Source organism: Vicia villosa, linkage group LG5 (assembly GCF_029867415.1).
Source record: "Vicia villosa cultivar HV-30 ecotype Madison, WI linkage group LG5, Vvil1.0, whole genome shotgun sequence".
NCBI classification, from domain to species: Eukaryota; Viridiplantae; Streptophyta; class Magnoliopsida; order Fabales; family Fabaceae; genus Vicia; species Vicia villosa.
Genome location: NC_081184.1, coordinates 22,767,575 through 22,783,831, shown reverse-complemented (window position 1 = coordinate 22,783,831; position 16,257 = coordinate 22,767,575). Strand labels below are relative to the sequence as shown.

At 32.2% G+C, this 16,257-nt stretch overlaps 1 protein-coding gene across 5 annotated transcripts; it reads left to right on the top strand.

Annotated features, from left to right (window-relative positions):
• The first annotated feature begins 4,495 nt into the window (after nt 1-4,495).
• Nucleotides 4,496-15,741, top strand: LOC131601451 (uncharacterized). Of its 5 annotated transcripts, none has more exons than XR_009283664.1 (9): nt 4,496-5,254; nt 8,335-8,454; nt 8,864-8,923; nt 9,139-9,179; nt 9,284-9,361; nt 9,450-9,534; nt 10,166-10,332; nt 12,852-13,245; nt 13,380-15,741. XR_009283664.1 is itself a non-coding variant. In XM_058873267.1 (8 exons), exons 1-7 carry the CDS (start codon nt 4,580-4,582, stop codon nt 10,289-10,291), a joined length of 1,185 nt encoding a protein of 394 aa, XP_058729250.1. In that variant the 5' UTR covers nt 4,496-4,579; the 3' UTR covers nt 10,292-10,332; nt 10,817-12,828. The 5 variants fall into 5 exon arrangements, 1 of the variants encoding a protein (XP_058729250.1); XR_009283663.1 differs by having other exon boundaries at nt 12,837-13,166; nt 13,380-15,739; XR_009283662.1 differs by having other exon boundaries at nt 12,852-13,166; nt 13,380-15,737.
• Nucleotides 15,742-16,257: the final 516 nt, after the last annotated feature.

Genomic DNA, 16,257 nt, shown 5'->3' with positions numbered 1-16,257 from the left:
GGTGTTTGGGCTCATCGTAACAAGAAGATTTTTGGATCTCCTAATGATACTTCTCAAACTATTAAGACAATTATTGACAGAATAGTTTATAGGGGTTGGAATTGTAAAGGCCTTAAACCTCAGATTGCTAACCTTATGATTGGTTAGTTAGGTTTGTTTTTTGTCCGGTTTGCTGCTGGATCCTTGTGATCGCTTTGTATTCACTGTTTTTAGTAAATAAAAGTCAATTATTTCCAAAAAAATAATATTTTATCTATACAATGATGGTCTTACTATAAATAAAATTTGTAAATTATAAATATTTTTTTTACTTAAAAAATATTTAACCCGTGCCTCGCACGGGTCTAAGTACTAGTCATCTCATAATTAATTTCTTCTCTCAATTGATATTGGACAATGGAAACGTCACTCTTCACTCCAATTTTCCAGGTATTTTGTATCAATGTTTTAACATATATAAATAGGAACAATTTCATCGATTCCTAATCACACCCCTTCTGATAAGGTTACCTCTGAATGTTTTCCCCTTTCTAATTCTCGATTATGTTTGCTCTGAATATTCATTTAGTTTATTGTTGCTCTGAATTAAATCACCTTTCTTTGTCAACGTGCAGGAGAATATCACTGTCCACTGTTAAATAAAGTTTTCATTGAGTTTACACACTTTGTTGTAGTCAAGACTACTGGAAAATGGTGATGATTAGTTGGAGAAAATGGTATTTATTTTCTTTGTTATTTAGAAATTTTCTCTATTATTTGGAAACTATCATTGCATCTTCAATGCTCATCACATGAAGATGGATTCTGGGTATGATATTATAACTTGCTGTGTGTTTTTGTTTCTATTTGTTGCTTACTGTTCTGATTTTATATGCAAATTTCTTTAACTATTTTTTTCTTTTCATTTCAATATGTTTGTGCAATTGGTAGATATTGTGTTAGATGATTTACTTATTGTTATTATGATTCCTATTGAAAAACACTGTACGGAATAAGAAAAGTATTTCATATTTTAGAAATTTGATGAGAATTGTGCTATCTTAATATTTACAATTTTCCTTTGACTGTGTGATATCGTTCTATTATATGCATGTGTAAGGTATGTTTTTTGGTTTATCCAGATTAAATATCAACCTTATGTATTTGACATATTTTCTTCTGTTCATAGGCATTTAGAGTAACACAAGGTGGATAATCTCCAGGTGTATAGAAGGCATTGCTTAAAGTTATCAACCCATACAAGGGAAAAAGTCTTATTCAAAGCTGTAAGTGTATTCCTTGCATATCTCTCTGATTTATCCTTTTCTCCTTTTCTTTTGTGTTAGCACTTCAAAGTAACAACATTGTTTATTTGGATTTATAAATACTTATTACACTATCTTCTCCAAGCACACACAATTTTAGTAAGATCCTTCAGAACAATTGAAACAGGTGCAATAGCTGCAGTAGCAAAAGCATATCTATAAACAACAAGAACATAATGACTCATTCCACAGTTAAATGAATCTTTTACATTTATATTGGTTGGTTTTGATCATTATTGAGCACTGTTACAAGGTGTAAGAAAAATCAAGAAGATGGTTCTGTACAAATCATGTAATTGTTCATGGTATATTCAAGAAACTTCCAAACCATACTCTTGACATTATCCTTCATTGTCAAAAAATAGATATGTTAAAACGTCATCAAATACACAATTTTATAAAGTCCTTAGTGATGCAGTTAAAGTTGCATTTGAAGAATCTCCACCAATATCCATTTCTAAACTCAGTCAAATGCATTCAAAAATATATAAAAGTGTAAACTTCTGCGCTAAACCTTCCAAGCTAGATTCATCATTAATATTGTTGTTTTTTAAACAACAAATACATTTTTGTTTAACAGACACTTTTATCCTAAACCTTCCAAGCTAGAGTCATCATTATTATTGAGACTTGTCAAAATTGTCTATGTAGGGATGATCAAGTGCTACTTTGATAGATATTCTCTCACAGGGATTACACTTGAGCATTTTTGGGAGGTGCATAAGTGAATACAATTACTCCCAAAGTTTAGTAAGAAGAAAAAGGAGACACATTATTGAACACTTAAAGTGAAAGTGATATGCTGTGTATTGATTGGAAATTGGTATTCTTTGTGAATATAAGGCCGATATGTCAAAAATGGGGGAATTGATAACTATGCTTTCTTAATCACTTTTATCATGAATCATTTTAAAGTAACTTGGTTGTTGCAACAATTTTAATTTCGAAATATTTAATAATTGTGTAGTCTAAACTAAGTAACCGAATAAATTTCTATTTGTTTGGAGTCAATAAATTTTATGTGTTTGTGATTGATATTTAATAAAAAAAGTTAAAATTTATTTTAAAATAAAGTAAAATATGTATTCTCTATTTATTATAGGTCTTGAAAAAGAGATTTTTTATTTATTTATTAGAGACCAATAAAATATGAAGGAGTATTTATCAATTTAATTAAAAACTAATATAATCTTAGTTAATTTATAATACACAATTCTTCTACTATCTTTAAAAAATAATTATACATAAGCAATTTTAATAGACGTTTCAAATGTTACTACTCTCAAGCAAATTTCAATTCCATCTATTACTAAATTTTAAAAACTATTTTTACCTTTTATACAATTTATGCTAATTAGTCAATTAAAAGTCTTTTATAAATGAGTTGCTAGGTGTGTATTTTAAGTGAAGTTTATGTTTTTGTGACTTTTGGTAGTTTGTATAAATTAAACTAAAAGGATATTGGTAACATGTCACCGAAATAAACTCATTGTTACTTATCATGTGACTTTGTGACTTGCATACTTATAATTGATCTAATCTTAGGAGCTTTAGCTAAATTTAAGGGTATAGAAAAATTTGAATTTAAAAATAATTGATTATATCATATGGATTATGGTTATCACTGCTAAAGACACAATAAAACTATTTTTAAAATGATTAAAAATATAATTGATTATATCATGTGTATATAATATATTTTGTAAAATATTTTTGTTGATCAAATTTAAGTTTTAATCACATAGGACAAATATAACATTATAAAGAGTTTAAATTAATATTCTTAAGTAAAAAATATTATGGGTAAAAGATAAAATAAATAATATGTTAACATTTCTTTAAGTAAATATAGTTAAAAAATTTAAATTAAATGAAAATAAATATAAATGAAATAAGCATGAGCAAATATTAATCAATTATTTTAATCAACAAAGTATTTGTAAATATTTATAGTTATTAATAATATTTGTGTATAATATAATTATATGTTTGAATGAATGATATTAATCTTTTATGAATTTTTATGATTATAAATAATTTATATTTAATATTTTATTATGTATGATAATATTTGTAGTTTTGTAACAAATATTTTAGTGAAGTCAATTTAATTCACTATTTTCATGGGTCGCTAACTACATTAAATTTTTTATTTTAATCAACAATTTAATTCACTATTTTCATGGGTCGCTAACTACATTAAATTTTTTATTTTAATCAACAATTTAATTCACTATTTTCATGGGTCGCTAACTACATTAAATTTTTTATTTTAATCAACAAAGTATTTGTAAATATTTATAGTTATTAACAATATTTGTGTATAATTAATCTCACAAAATTTTAATATATTTTATTTATTTTAGTATCACAAATATTACACAAATTACTTGAATAATATAATTTTTTTAAATTTTATGCTTTCAATAGTTTTTATAAGGTTATTAAAGTTAAAACCATTTTTATAAAGTTCCATATTTATTTTATAATAATAAAGTAACTTTCAAATACTTTTTCATGTACTTTTTTAATTTCATATAATAAAAATGAATTAAAGGATCTTACAAAAAAAAATAACAATTGTTGAATTGTTATATTATTATTATTATTAAGTAAATATCTTTAATATTTACTTAAAAATAATAATAATATAACAATTCTCGATTTTTCAACGTGCCTTTTGAGTATCCATAGAGCATAGTGAAAAATTAAATTTTTATTGAAAGTTGAAATGCATATATCCAGTTTTGCATGAAAGACTTGAATCGGTTTTAATTGGTACAATAAATAGAAATGTAAGTAACATATATTTGATTAGATTAACAATAAAAAATATAATAATTAGGAAATAGAAAATTCAAAAGTCAAATAAAAATTAAAGATAATTATAATAATATTACTAATAATAGTAGTTTTTAAAATAGTAAGCAATCTAATTAATTGACAAATGATAAATTTGCCAAAGAACTATTTTTTTAAATTATATCATACAATATAATAAAGTTTTTGACAAGTTTTAATTGTTAAATTTTACATCTTAAAAAAATATTTTAGATTTATATATATTAATAATTAAAATTTTTTCATTTTAAATTGTAAATTATAAAAAAATCTAAAATATTTTTTTCTCATAAATTTAAACATATGTCTCGCACGATACACACTAAATTTAAACCCGTGCCTCGCACGGGTATACAAACTAGTAGAGAAAATAAAGCAGAAGCCGTGGTCATCACAAAACGAAGCGAAATCAACAGAAGCTATATTCAACTATCATGGATTCCACCGCCGTCTCCCACGCTGATGAGTCGATCGTGTATTCTGCCGCCGTCTCCCACGCTGATCACTCCATCATTGATAAGGGAAACAATTCCGTCATTGCATCATGGTTTCAATCCATCACCACCCACCCTGGTCCGATGTGTCCGATGTGTATGGAAAACAATCCCGTCATTGCATCATGGTTTGAAGCCATCACCACCGACTCCGACTCCCACCCTGGTCCGATGTGTATGGAAAACAATCCCGTCATTGCATCCGACTCCCACCCTGGTGGTCCGATGTGTTTGGAAAACAATCCTGTCACTGCATCATGGTTTCAATCCATCACCACCGACTCCGACTCCCACACTATGGAAAACAATCCGTCTGAATCAAAAATGGATATATTTGTGGCAAATGATAAAACCATCGCTGTCTCCCTCCCTGATCCGATCGCTGTCTCCCTCCCTTATCCGATGGATAAGGGAAACAATTCTTCCGAATCAAAGATGGATGAATCCGTGGATAAGGGAACCAAGTCCTCCGAATCAAATATGGATGAACCCGTGGATAAGGGAACCAAGTCCTCCGAATCAAATATGGATGAATCCGTGGATAAGGGAACCGAGTCCTCCGATTCAAATATGGATAAATCCTTGTATAAAGGAACCAAGTCCTCCGGATCAAAGGTTAGCATAAACTCTATTTCCGATGAAATTGCTTTCTCTATTCTTTCGAAACTGTCCATAAAATCATTGAAGCGCTTTGAATCCGTACGCAAATCATGGTCCATTTTATTTGAAAATTCTGATTTCATGACCATGTACTCCAACCATTTCATATCTCGTCACGGTTCTGAAGATGATTATCATACATTTGTTCTCACAAATCACTATGATAGAAACTCTCGTAGTTGCCAGTCTGCAATCAGTTTGCTCGATGATAACAGAGTCAAAGTCAAAATAAATTTACCATCTCCACTTCAATGCTATGAAGGTTTAGTTTCTATTCTGGGCTCCACAAGTGTTAATGGCATTTTCTGCCTTTGGCAAAATTATGATCCTGATGATGTCCAATATGTATTGTGGAATCCTGCTACCGATGAATTCAGGGTCATTCCTGCTAGCCCCACTACCACTGTCAAGGTCATTCTTTCTAGCCACTCGCCCGAGGAATTCATGGTCATTCCTTCTAGCCACTCGTCGCCTGAGGAATTCAAGGTCATTCATTCTAGCTGCCCCCCTGGCTCCGGCCCCAAATTCATGGTCATTCCTTCTATCCCCGATACCGACGATACCGACGAATTCATGAACAGCCCTTCTAGCCCCGATACAGACACAGACGTATTCTTGAAAAGCCCTTCCCCCAATTTCCGTGTTTTTCACGGGTTTGGTTATGACCAACTTAAAGATGACTATAAGGTCATTCAGTGTGTATCATTTGACTTCGATGCTCTGCCATCAAAAACTTTTCTTGAGATATATAGTTTGAAAAGTAATTCTTGGAGATTGTTCGACATGGACAATGTTCTGTCTCATCATTCGTGTTATCCTTGGCCATTTTCTGGTCACGAAGTTTATGTGGATGGAGCTTATCATTGGCTGGTTAGTAAGTCGATCCTATATCAACCTGAACCTGAAATATCTCTCTTGTCATTTGACCTGAGTTCTGAGATGTTCCTTACAACACCCATCGGGAAAGCATCATACACTAGACAACACTTGGCAGTGTTAAACGGATCGATTGCTTTAATCTCAAGTTATGTCGATGACTTTGTCTTTCACATATCTATTCTGGGTGAACTCGGTGTGAGTGAATCATGGATCAAACTATATACTTATGGCGCCTTCCCTTCCATCCAATGGCCCCCAATTGGATTTGGAAAGATGGGATATATATACCTTAAAAAAAGAGATTATGAACTTGCCTATGTTGATTTGAGCACCAAAACAATTGAGGAGATTGGTATTAGTGGTGGAGAGGAATGTTATGTTAATATCGGTCTTTACAAGGAAAGCCGTCTTTCGATTGGAGGATCAAGTAACTAGTTTCTTCTTGTTTTCACCATCTTGTTTTATCAATTTAATTTTATAGGTTTAGGTCTTTGTGATATTTGCAAACTGAATGTGTGCTCCAATTTTACAATTATATATCCTTTTTTGAGTTCCCATATATTCTGCTTGAAATATATATGCTTTTTTTTGAGTTCCCACGTATTCTGATTGAAATATATATGCCACTTTATAATATTTCGCTCTTTTGATTCTTTTTTTAACACGATCCAACTCAGTTATCTCGTTGTCTACAGGATTAATGGCTTAGGCTTAGTACTAGGAATGCTGGTACTGAAAAATGGGTGAATTTTAATTTGGGTTTTAATAGATTGGTCCATATCCTAACCCAACCAAACCCAACCTTTTGTTTGTGGTGTATTTCTAACAGAAATTTGTGATTCTCCATCATCTCTCTATCTGGATCGATTCAAACCGTAATCACAAATCACAACCATTATCTACCTTCACTTTGAAGGAATGACAGAATCAGTAATCATGATTTGCAAATGCAAAGCTTTTTGAAAAATATCTAAATTATATTGTGATTTCCACCATAAATTAATGGAATGAGAATGGAATAATGTAAATGGTTAACAATAACTTGTTGCTACAGTTTGAGTTAATTATGAAAGAAACTGCATATAAATGTGCCAAAGATTATGCCTATAAATTTCCTCACCGTTTCATCATCTTATTCTACATGATAGGATTTCTCATCAAGAGTTCAATCATTTTTTTCTTTCTACATGGACAGTTTTTCAAGAAGGAATAAAATCACCTCTCAAATATTTAGTTTAGTTCCCATAGAAAAATATTTATTTAATTTCTCTTGCCTACTTCAATTTCTGTACATGGTTTGTTACTGTCTGTTGGTTGTTCTGGTCTGTTGGCCATCTCTCCCACTGTTTTTTTCTTGTCACATGTCTGTGAGCTTTATTCTATATTTGCATAACTTATGTTCTTTTTTTGTGTGTAGTGTTGTGTAATTTAAACTTCACCGCCCTCCGTTTTTGCAGTCTTTTACGTCCTCTGTTTTATTAAAAGACCTCTTTTATTCCGCTCTTTCTATTATTTTTTCTACCTTACCTGTTTTGTATTTTGCACATAGCAGCCTACTAATCTTATTGAGTTAACATTCATGCCTTCCATTTTGCCAAAAAAATATTATGCATTCAATTTATTCTTTAACTTTTCAGCATTAAGTGCATGTATTGTAAATTACTCATTGTTGACATGTTGTTTATATAAACTTCAGTTGACTTATTGATTATCACATATGTTTTCTGGTTTGCGTACTTTACAATTTTAAGCTCTATCCTAATGACTTGTCATCTATGCCTGAAATTTTGAATTTTTAAAAACATTTGTGTATAATAATATAAATATAAATTACTTGTCCTGTATAAAAAATCTCCAGTTATTGGTATAGAAGTTAACCTGGTATATAGTGTATGCTTTTGGGATCGAACACTCCACACTTCTATTTGAGATTGACAACCGTAATTATAGCTCTCTGTTTGGGTGGACATTAAACCAATCTCCACCCTTGAGCTAAAGTGAAGCTTGACTGACTAGGTTCTAGGCTGCACGTAGGATCACCTTCATATTCTGTTCTCCAACCTATTTGGTTCAATCATAAATATTGAGTTTGAAAGTATTATTGGTTTCACAATTTCATTGCTTAACCATGCAAATTATGATACTTCTGCCTGTAGGTTAAGGAGTTGACGGAACAATTTCCTGCTGCTACTCCTCTTGCTTTGGTGCTGAAACAGTTTTTGGCAGATCGAAGCCTTGACCAGTCCTACTCTGGTGGCTTAAGTTCTTACTGTTTGGTATGTATTTTCTCCCTTTACATAAAATTTTCATCCCTTAATGAATTACTCATATCTCCTTTATGTTAGAGTAATAAATTGCCACGGCTAATGTAATGCCATTCTCTGTTACTTGATTGTAACTAATTTGTACACTAGTAATGATTTTATTTTCTCATTAGGACATGGTTACCAACAATCTGTGGTTATAATTTATTCATATGATCAAACTGCAAATATGTCATCAATTTCTTTCTACATCTGTTATATGTGTGTTTGTCATCCTTAGTGCCATGCTCTTTATCAATTGCCTTTGTCATCAGTTGTATTTAATTTCTCTATGCCACTATGTTTCTTGAGAAGTATTCTTTCAGGATTTAAGGAGGCTGCCTGTATCTTATAATCTTGTTTATTTTTATTTTGTATGTAGGTACTACTAATTATACGTTTTCTTCAGCATGAGCACCATCTTGGCCGGCCGATCAACCAAGTAAACTTTGAGCTTTTTATTTGTTTAAGTCTATATATGTTGATAGCCACCTAGGACCAAGTAGAAAGGAACATCAATCCAGAATTTGTTATTTTTTAATCAATGACTGTGACCCTAACTGGGTTGTAAAGTGTTGTAGTTCTTACTTTCTCGGTTCCTTTTTACTTACAGTTACACTACTGCCACTGAATGGATTTTTTTCCATTTTCTTGCAGAATTACGGAAGTCTTATGGTTGATTTTCTTTATTTTTTTGGGTGAGAGAACTAAATATAATTTTATTTTTTTCTTGTTGCTATTGGGCATTGCATAATCATGAACAATTTTTGGTTAAATATCAATACAATTATTTTTCTTCTAGGAATGTGTTTGATCCCCGTCAAATGCGGATATCAGTGCAAGGAAGTGGACTTTATATAAAAAGAGAAAGAGGTTGCAGGTAATAGATAAATCAAACAATCTGTGTACAGTGTGACATCATTTTAATTTACTTTTCTCCAACTAATTGAAAATTGCCTTATTTGCAGCATTGATCCAATTCACATAGATGATCCTCTTTTTCCAACAAATAATGTGGGAAGGAATTGCTTCAGAATCCATCAATGTATTAAGGTAATATAATGCAGACAACATAATGCAGACATTATTTACAAATTTTCCTTGGCTAAGTCTCTGACAAAAAGAAACATGTGGTGTAAATTATCCTTTGGCATTTATGCTAATCTGTCTTGTGCTTAATGCTGAGAATGATAATGCTTAGCGGATTGTGGTATTATTACTTTTTTGAGTTAACTGATATTGCGGGGTTTTCCGCCATAGTTCGCTATAATGGCGCAACAAAGTGGGATTTTGGCTCTCCACCACCACCACAGACCGCCATCGACAAAACTGCTCCGGTCATTATTATAAGCCAAGTTGATTTTTTTGAGTCATTGAAAAACTAATGTATCCGGTCTCTATATAGATCAGATACATCAGCTGATCAATGAACCGAATAAGTCAAATTTGCTTATAATAGTGATAGGAAGAAGTATGTTATTTTGAGGATTCTCATGCTAAATATTTTTCTTACGGTTAGGAAATTAAAATGCTAATTTGGTAACACACATGATTCTTGTTGTTATTTATGCTTTTGTTGTTTGCCAATTCATCTTATTCCTGCACCATGTTTATCTTAAGATATATGCCTTAATGAATTTGTTTTTACTGGTACTGCAGCTCATAAATTTTAACAATGGTGCAGGCATTTTCAGAAGCTTATATTGTTCTTGAAAATGAACTGACGCTCATAAATGGTGATGGCGAGTCATGCTCGAAACCATCTTACAGACTGCTTCCAAAAATAATCTCTAGTCTTGATGTATCGTAAAGATTCTTGTTACATGAAGACCGATTAGTTTTGTCTGAAAGGTACGTTCATGTCACCAGTAACTTGTGACAATCATCATGATATTTCGACTCGCTTTGGTTCATTCCTCACAAAAATAAATGTTCAATTTAGAGTAATATCTTTGTTAGAAATGAAATAACTGGACTAGAGGTGTATGACAGTCTGTCACTTTTTCTTTTTTATTTGAAGTTAAGGATACTGGTTTTTTGTTGAGAATGTAGTCTATTATATAAAACGTAGACCGGTCATTGACTCAATCTAGGCATTGGATCAATGGGCCTCTGATTGAATCAATGAGTCGCCGGTGGAATAAGTTATACTAAAAAATATATTGAAAACAAATAAAATATATTCTTTCATCCGAGTTATGTGTGTTTCTTATAGAAAGAAATATGCACAAATTGATAGTACTTACAGAAAATATATTCTTTCATCAGAGTTATGTGTGTTCTATCGCACCACCTCTTTAGTTAAAATCTCAACAACTTTTCTTGTTGTATACAGATGTTTTGGGAAGTTAAATGTCGATATTTAGATAGTCTATCCACTACTACAAAAACAGCTTCATACCCCTTTGATTTTGGAAGACCAGTTATGAAATCAATTGAGATGTCCTCCCAAACTCTCTGGAATTGGCAGTGGATTTAACAGACCCATCGGAGAAGACCCAGAGTACTTTTGACGTTTGCAAATAAGGGGTCACGACCACTAACAATAGACCATGGAACACCATGGAGACGCACCACCTTTTTAGTTAAAATCTCAGCCACTTTTCATGTTGTATATGGGTGTTTTGGAGGAATAAAATATCCACATTTAGATAGTCTATCCACTACTACAAAAACAGCTTCATACCCCTTTGATTTTGGAAGACCAGTTATGAAATCCATTGAGAAGTCTTCCCAAACTCTCCGGAATTGGAAGTGGCTGCAAGAGACCCATCGGAGAAGACACAGTACTTTTGACGTTTGCAATTAAGGGGTCACGAACACTAACAATAGACCATGGAACACCATGGAGATGCACCACCAGCTCTTCAGTTAAAATCTGAACACCATGGAGATGCACCACCACCTCTTCAGTTAAAATCTCAGCCACTTTTCGTGTTGTATTTGGGTGTTTTGGGGGAATAAAATGTCCATATTTAGATAGTCTATTCACCACTACAAAAAACAGCTTCATACCCCTTTGATTTTGGAAGACCAGTTATGAAATCCATTGAGATGACCTCCCAAACTCTGGAATCCGCAGTGGCTGCAACAGACCCATCGGAGAAGACGCAGAGTACCTTTGACGTTTGCACACATCACGATTCTGTAGAAAATTTTGAGCTGACTTCCTCATTCCTATCTAGTTAAGATTCCCTGTTAATATCTCCAATATATACCAAAAAACTTGAGTGGCCACCAGTACTGGATGAATGGAATTCCTTCAACATTAAGGGTACGTACTCAGAGTCTGAAGGCAACACCAACCTACCATGCTAGAACAGCCTCTCTTAGATCAACTGGAAACCCGGTTGAGATGTAGGTTTCTATTGCAAATCAGCCATCACTTTCTTCAAATAAGGATCATTCCTTCATGTTGGATTTGTGGGAATGACGTTATTCCCTTTAGTTCCATCTCACTCGGCAAACCAAACACAATTTTAAAATCCCATCTCTTCTCTCACCTCCTTTCCCCTTCAATCCATTAAAATCCCTCCTCTCTATTGGACTAAGCAGACCCCTAATGAAGGGGAAGTCTCCCCTTCCCATGCAAACCAAAAAATCTTCACCCCCACGTCTTTGGGATACAGTTCATTAGATCTTTGCACACCCACAGCTTGTTTTATTCTGGTTAACATTTATTTTGGGTAGTATGTATTTTTGATTAATAAGCTAGCAATCTATTACTATCCTGATATTATGATATACATTAACCTACATTTTTTCGTTGTTGGTGTAAAACAATTTTTGAAATTCTGGGTGTCCATACAATAAAAAAACAGTAGTGCTAATCATGCATGTAGCGCATCTATCATGTTGTTGCTTCTATATGGAAGCTTACTTTGAAAACTCAAATACAAGCTAAATCAAGTTATTCCTAAAGTCAGAGTGTTATTATGAGATGATTTGATCTTCTGTCTCCAGATGGAATGTTCATGACTTATTATAATGTTTCCCTATGTTTTACATTGTGATATACTCCCTCCGTCCCATATATAAGCAAATTTCACTTTTTAGGTTCATTGAATAATTAATGTATTTGGGCTATGTGTTGATCAGATACATTAATTATTCAATGAACCTAAAAAGTAAAATTTGCTTATAATATGGGACGGAGGGAGTACATGGGTATATATGATGATGATATACATTACAAATTGTTGCCCTTGATATGTGTGTTGGCTCACATGATTCTAGTCTGCATATACTTTGAAGTGGAAAACTTATTGATTACCATGGATCCATAGCTTTCAAGATTTATTGATTTTTATTTATATACATACGTTCTTTCACATAATTTGAATGATTATATTCAGTTTTCTGTTGGGCAGGTTCGTTCTTGGGTTTGTGCAAAGTTGTGCATGCCAAGAAGATATTGGGTTGTTACTCTAGTGACTTGGAGTATACATGGAATGATGGAAACTGAATCACTATCCAAAGGCTTGCATTCCATGCGGGTGGGTCAAAACTTAAACAATGCAAATATTTATGAGTTGATCTCCAGGCACTGCCTAAGATGATTACAAGATTTTTCACTGTACTTGGTGCCAAGAACTAGCTTAGGACTTTATCATTCTGGTATGGTGGATCATCTATGGACTTTAAACTTGTTACTGGCTTGATTACTGGTTCTCTGTCCTCTGCCGGTGAGTTCTTTAATTCCTAGTGAATAGCATCAGTGGAGTTTCTCAGAACATAAGGCATATTGCTGATGCCACCACAATTGTATGCATACTTATTGTTTTGTACTAAGTTGGAAGCAGTTTCTGTGTCATTTGCTTATTAATTTTTTTATCTTTAGTTTCTTTTGGACATTTTCTTCTAAACATCTAAGCTCTTTTGTATTTATATAATTTCAGGATTTGAAGAGCTGACACGCGGAAGGAAATCTTCTGATAACCACCTAACCACTGCTTCTCGTGAAATCCTATCTTAAAAGTTTGCAGACAAGGACAATGAATCAAGCCATTTAAGTGTGTGTCTGGATGGTCGGTGAATTTGGTAAAATCACTGTTGCACAGTGATAGTGTTGAAGTTTTAGCTTTTGCCAAAATGGTAATGGCTCATCATGATTCTGCCAATCTCACTGGTAAGTGGTAACCCAAATATGCGCCAAGTACTCTCCAACAAGCATCATAGACTACATGATGCTGGATTTAGACACTCCTTATTGCCCAAATTCCTACCATAATGCTACCTTTGAGAGCCGACGTTTTGCGGCGGCACTCTACAATGCTTCATATTTTTCAAGTCAGCTCCTATATTTGTAGCCCTTTTTGCGACACTGATAATCAACTCTGATACCATATGATAAACATCCAAACACTTGGTATTCCTTCCCATAAACGCCAACTAGGGCTGGCAATGAACCACACTAACTCGAAAATAGTTCGAAATTCGATTCGAAAATTAAATCGATGAACTATGTTCATGAACCAAATGAGCTGAGTATGAGCTAAAAACTAAGTTCGTTAACTAAATGAGTTGAGTTTGAACTATACATAGTTCGACTCGTTAGGTTCATGAGTCAACTCGATTATATATAAGATAGATTATATTATCTTTAATAGTAGGTTTAAATATTTGCTCTAAATCTTAGTATCATATTTTATTTTAATCTAACGGTATTAATTGATAATTTATATTTTCTAGTGAGCAAAATATTTCTACAAATAATTATACAAATAAACATCGTATAAATTTCAATCTTATAACTTTTATTTATTTCTATATTTTTTATTTAAAAAATATTAATTTAAAATGTCAAATGTATATGTAAAAAAGTAGACTTTAAAAAATTACTTTTAAGTCCATGAAATAAGCGAGTCGAACCTAACAAGATAAACCTAACGAGCTGAAACGAGATGTTCGTGAACTTCTAACAAGTCGAGTTTGATCTGAAAAAAAAGTTTGAGATAAACTCGAACTCAAACTCGGCCAATTCTTAACGAGTCGAGTTTGAGCTGGAAAAATAATTCGTCATCAACTCGAACTCGGCCAATTCTTAACGAGTCAAACTGAGCTGAGGCGAGTTCGACTCGACTCGACTCATTTCCAGCCCTAACGCCAACTGTCAAGAGCGAAGAATCAAACAACTTAAGGGCCCTTTGCTACATGATGTTGGACTTAGGCACCTCTTAATACTCAAGTCCCAATCATCTTATTGCATGTTTTTCTCTAGATATTTTATCTTTCTGTAATTATTTTCATATCAAAATAAACTCTGAACACAGCAAAACATAACAATTGTTGTCAACTTTATTTTGCACTTTAACTAAATTTCGCAATTTCGTAGTCTAAATTCATTTTGAAATTAAGATAGTTGTTGCCTTTCAACTCATTGAATAAATAATCTTATTATTAACTCAAATTTATTTTTATGAATATGACATGTCCCTGTTTCGTTTACTGGATCTCCATTTATTTTGTGACACTTATGCTGAAAATGATGTCACTTATTCGAACCCAAAGTGAAGGAGTGGGGATGTTTTAATTATTATAATACTCCCTCCGTCTCATAATAAGTGTCATATTTGAGTTTTGCGCGGTTTTTAAGAAAATGATTGGATGTGTTGATTTTAATGATAAAGTTAATATCATTTACTAAAGTACCCTTATTTCTTTTAGGTAGTAGAGTAGTTGAAAAACGTGAAAGTTAATAAATAGGGGTATAGTAGCGGAAAAAATTAATAAATGTTGCATTGGTTTTCTAAAGAGACATTTATTTTGAGACATGAAAAAAGTGCAAATGAGACACTTATTATGAGACAGATGGATTATTATTAGTAACAACATATCCCTTAATATCTCAGCAAGTAAATTTAACACATTTTAGAAAATGATAAAAAAAGTTTTTACAAGAGAAAATAAAATCTTTAATTTTAAACTGATGAGTCATGCCCTAGCCAGATTTATAAGATAAAAAGACAACTTTCACCAGGGGGATTCCGGGTTGGATTGAGTATAATTTGATTAAATCATATACTCTATCTAACAAATAGTCTTTGGTTTTGGTTGATTAAATCATATACTCTATCTAAAAAGAAATAATCCGACCCAAACTAACCCGCTCATCAATGAGTTGGTTCGTGGGTCACCCATTAAATATAATTTTTAAATTCTAAATAAAGTATCAATTTAATTAACACATTTATTTTACAAAAATATTAAAAAAATCATAAAATTTTGTATTTAATTTGAATAAAATTTATTATTTAATACATAAAAATTCTTTTACGATTCAGACAAAGTTAAAATATACAAATGGTGTAAAGTATAATTTAAAAGGTAAGTTATATCTTTCTTCGAATAATTAAATTTGGTCTCAAATTTGATTTAGATTTAGACTTTTTTTTTGAATCAATTTAGACTTAGACTTTTACGATTAATAAAAATTATAATTATATTAAAAAAAATGCATTGTAAGATTTATGCTAGATAATTTATAAATAAAATAAAAATAGTGAAATGTCAATGAATTAGGTTCGCGGGTTTAAAGCTTTAAACCCATTACCCGAACCAAATACTAATGAGTTTGAATGAGTTGGTTCAGATTAAACTCGTACATGATTGAGTTGGGTAAAAGTAAGGGTTGGGTTGGGTGAGTGGGTTTGCGGGTTGGTCCGTACCCATGAACACCCTTAACTTTCACAGTTAAAGATAGTGTCAACCCTCTTAAGAATAATGTAGTGTCCCCAGCAGAGTCACCACTTTTCTGTAGCGGTGAAAAATTGAGAC

Excerpts from the sequence above, each read along its gene's own strand:
- LOC131601451 (XM_058873267.1), top strand. The coding sequence starts at position 4,580 with ATGGATTCCACCGCCGTCTCCCACGCTGATGAGTCGATCGTGTATTCT. Across the intron at positions 5,255-8,334 it reads CCAAGTCCTCCGGATCAAAG|GTTAAGGAGTTGACGGAACA; the intron begins GTTAGCATAAAC and ends TTCTGCCTGTAG. Across the intron at positions 9,362-9,449 it reads AAAAGAGAAAGAGGTTGCAG|CATTGATCCAATTCACATAG; the intron begins GTAATAGATAAA and ends CCTTATTTGCAG.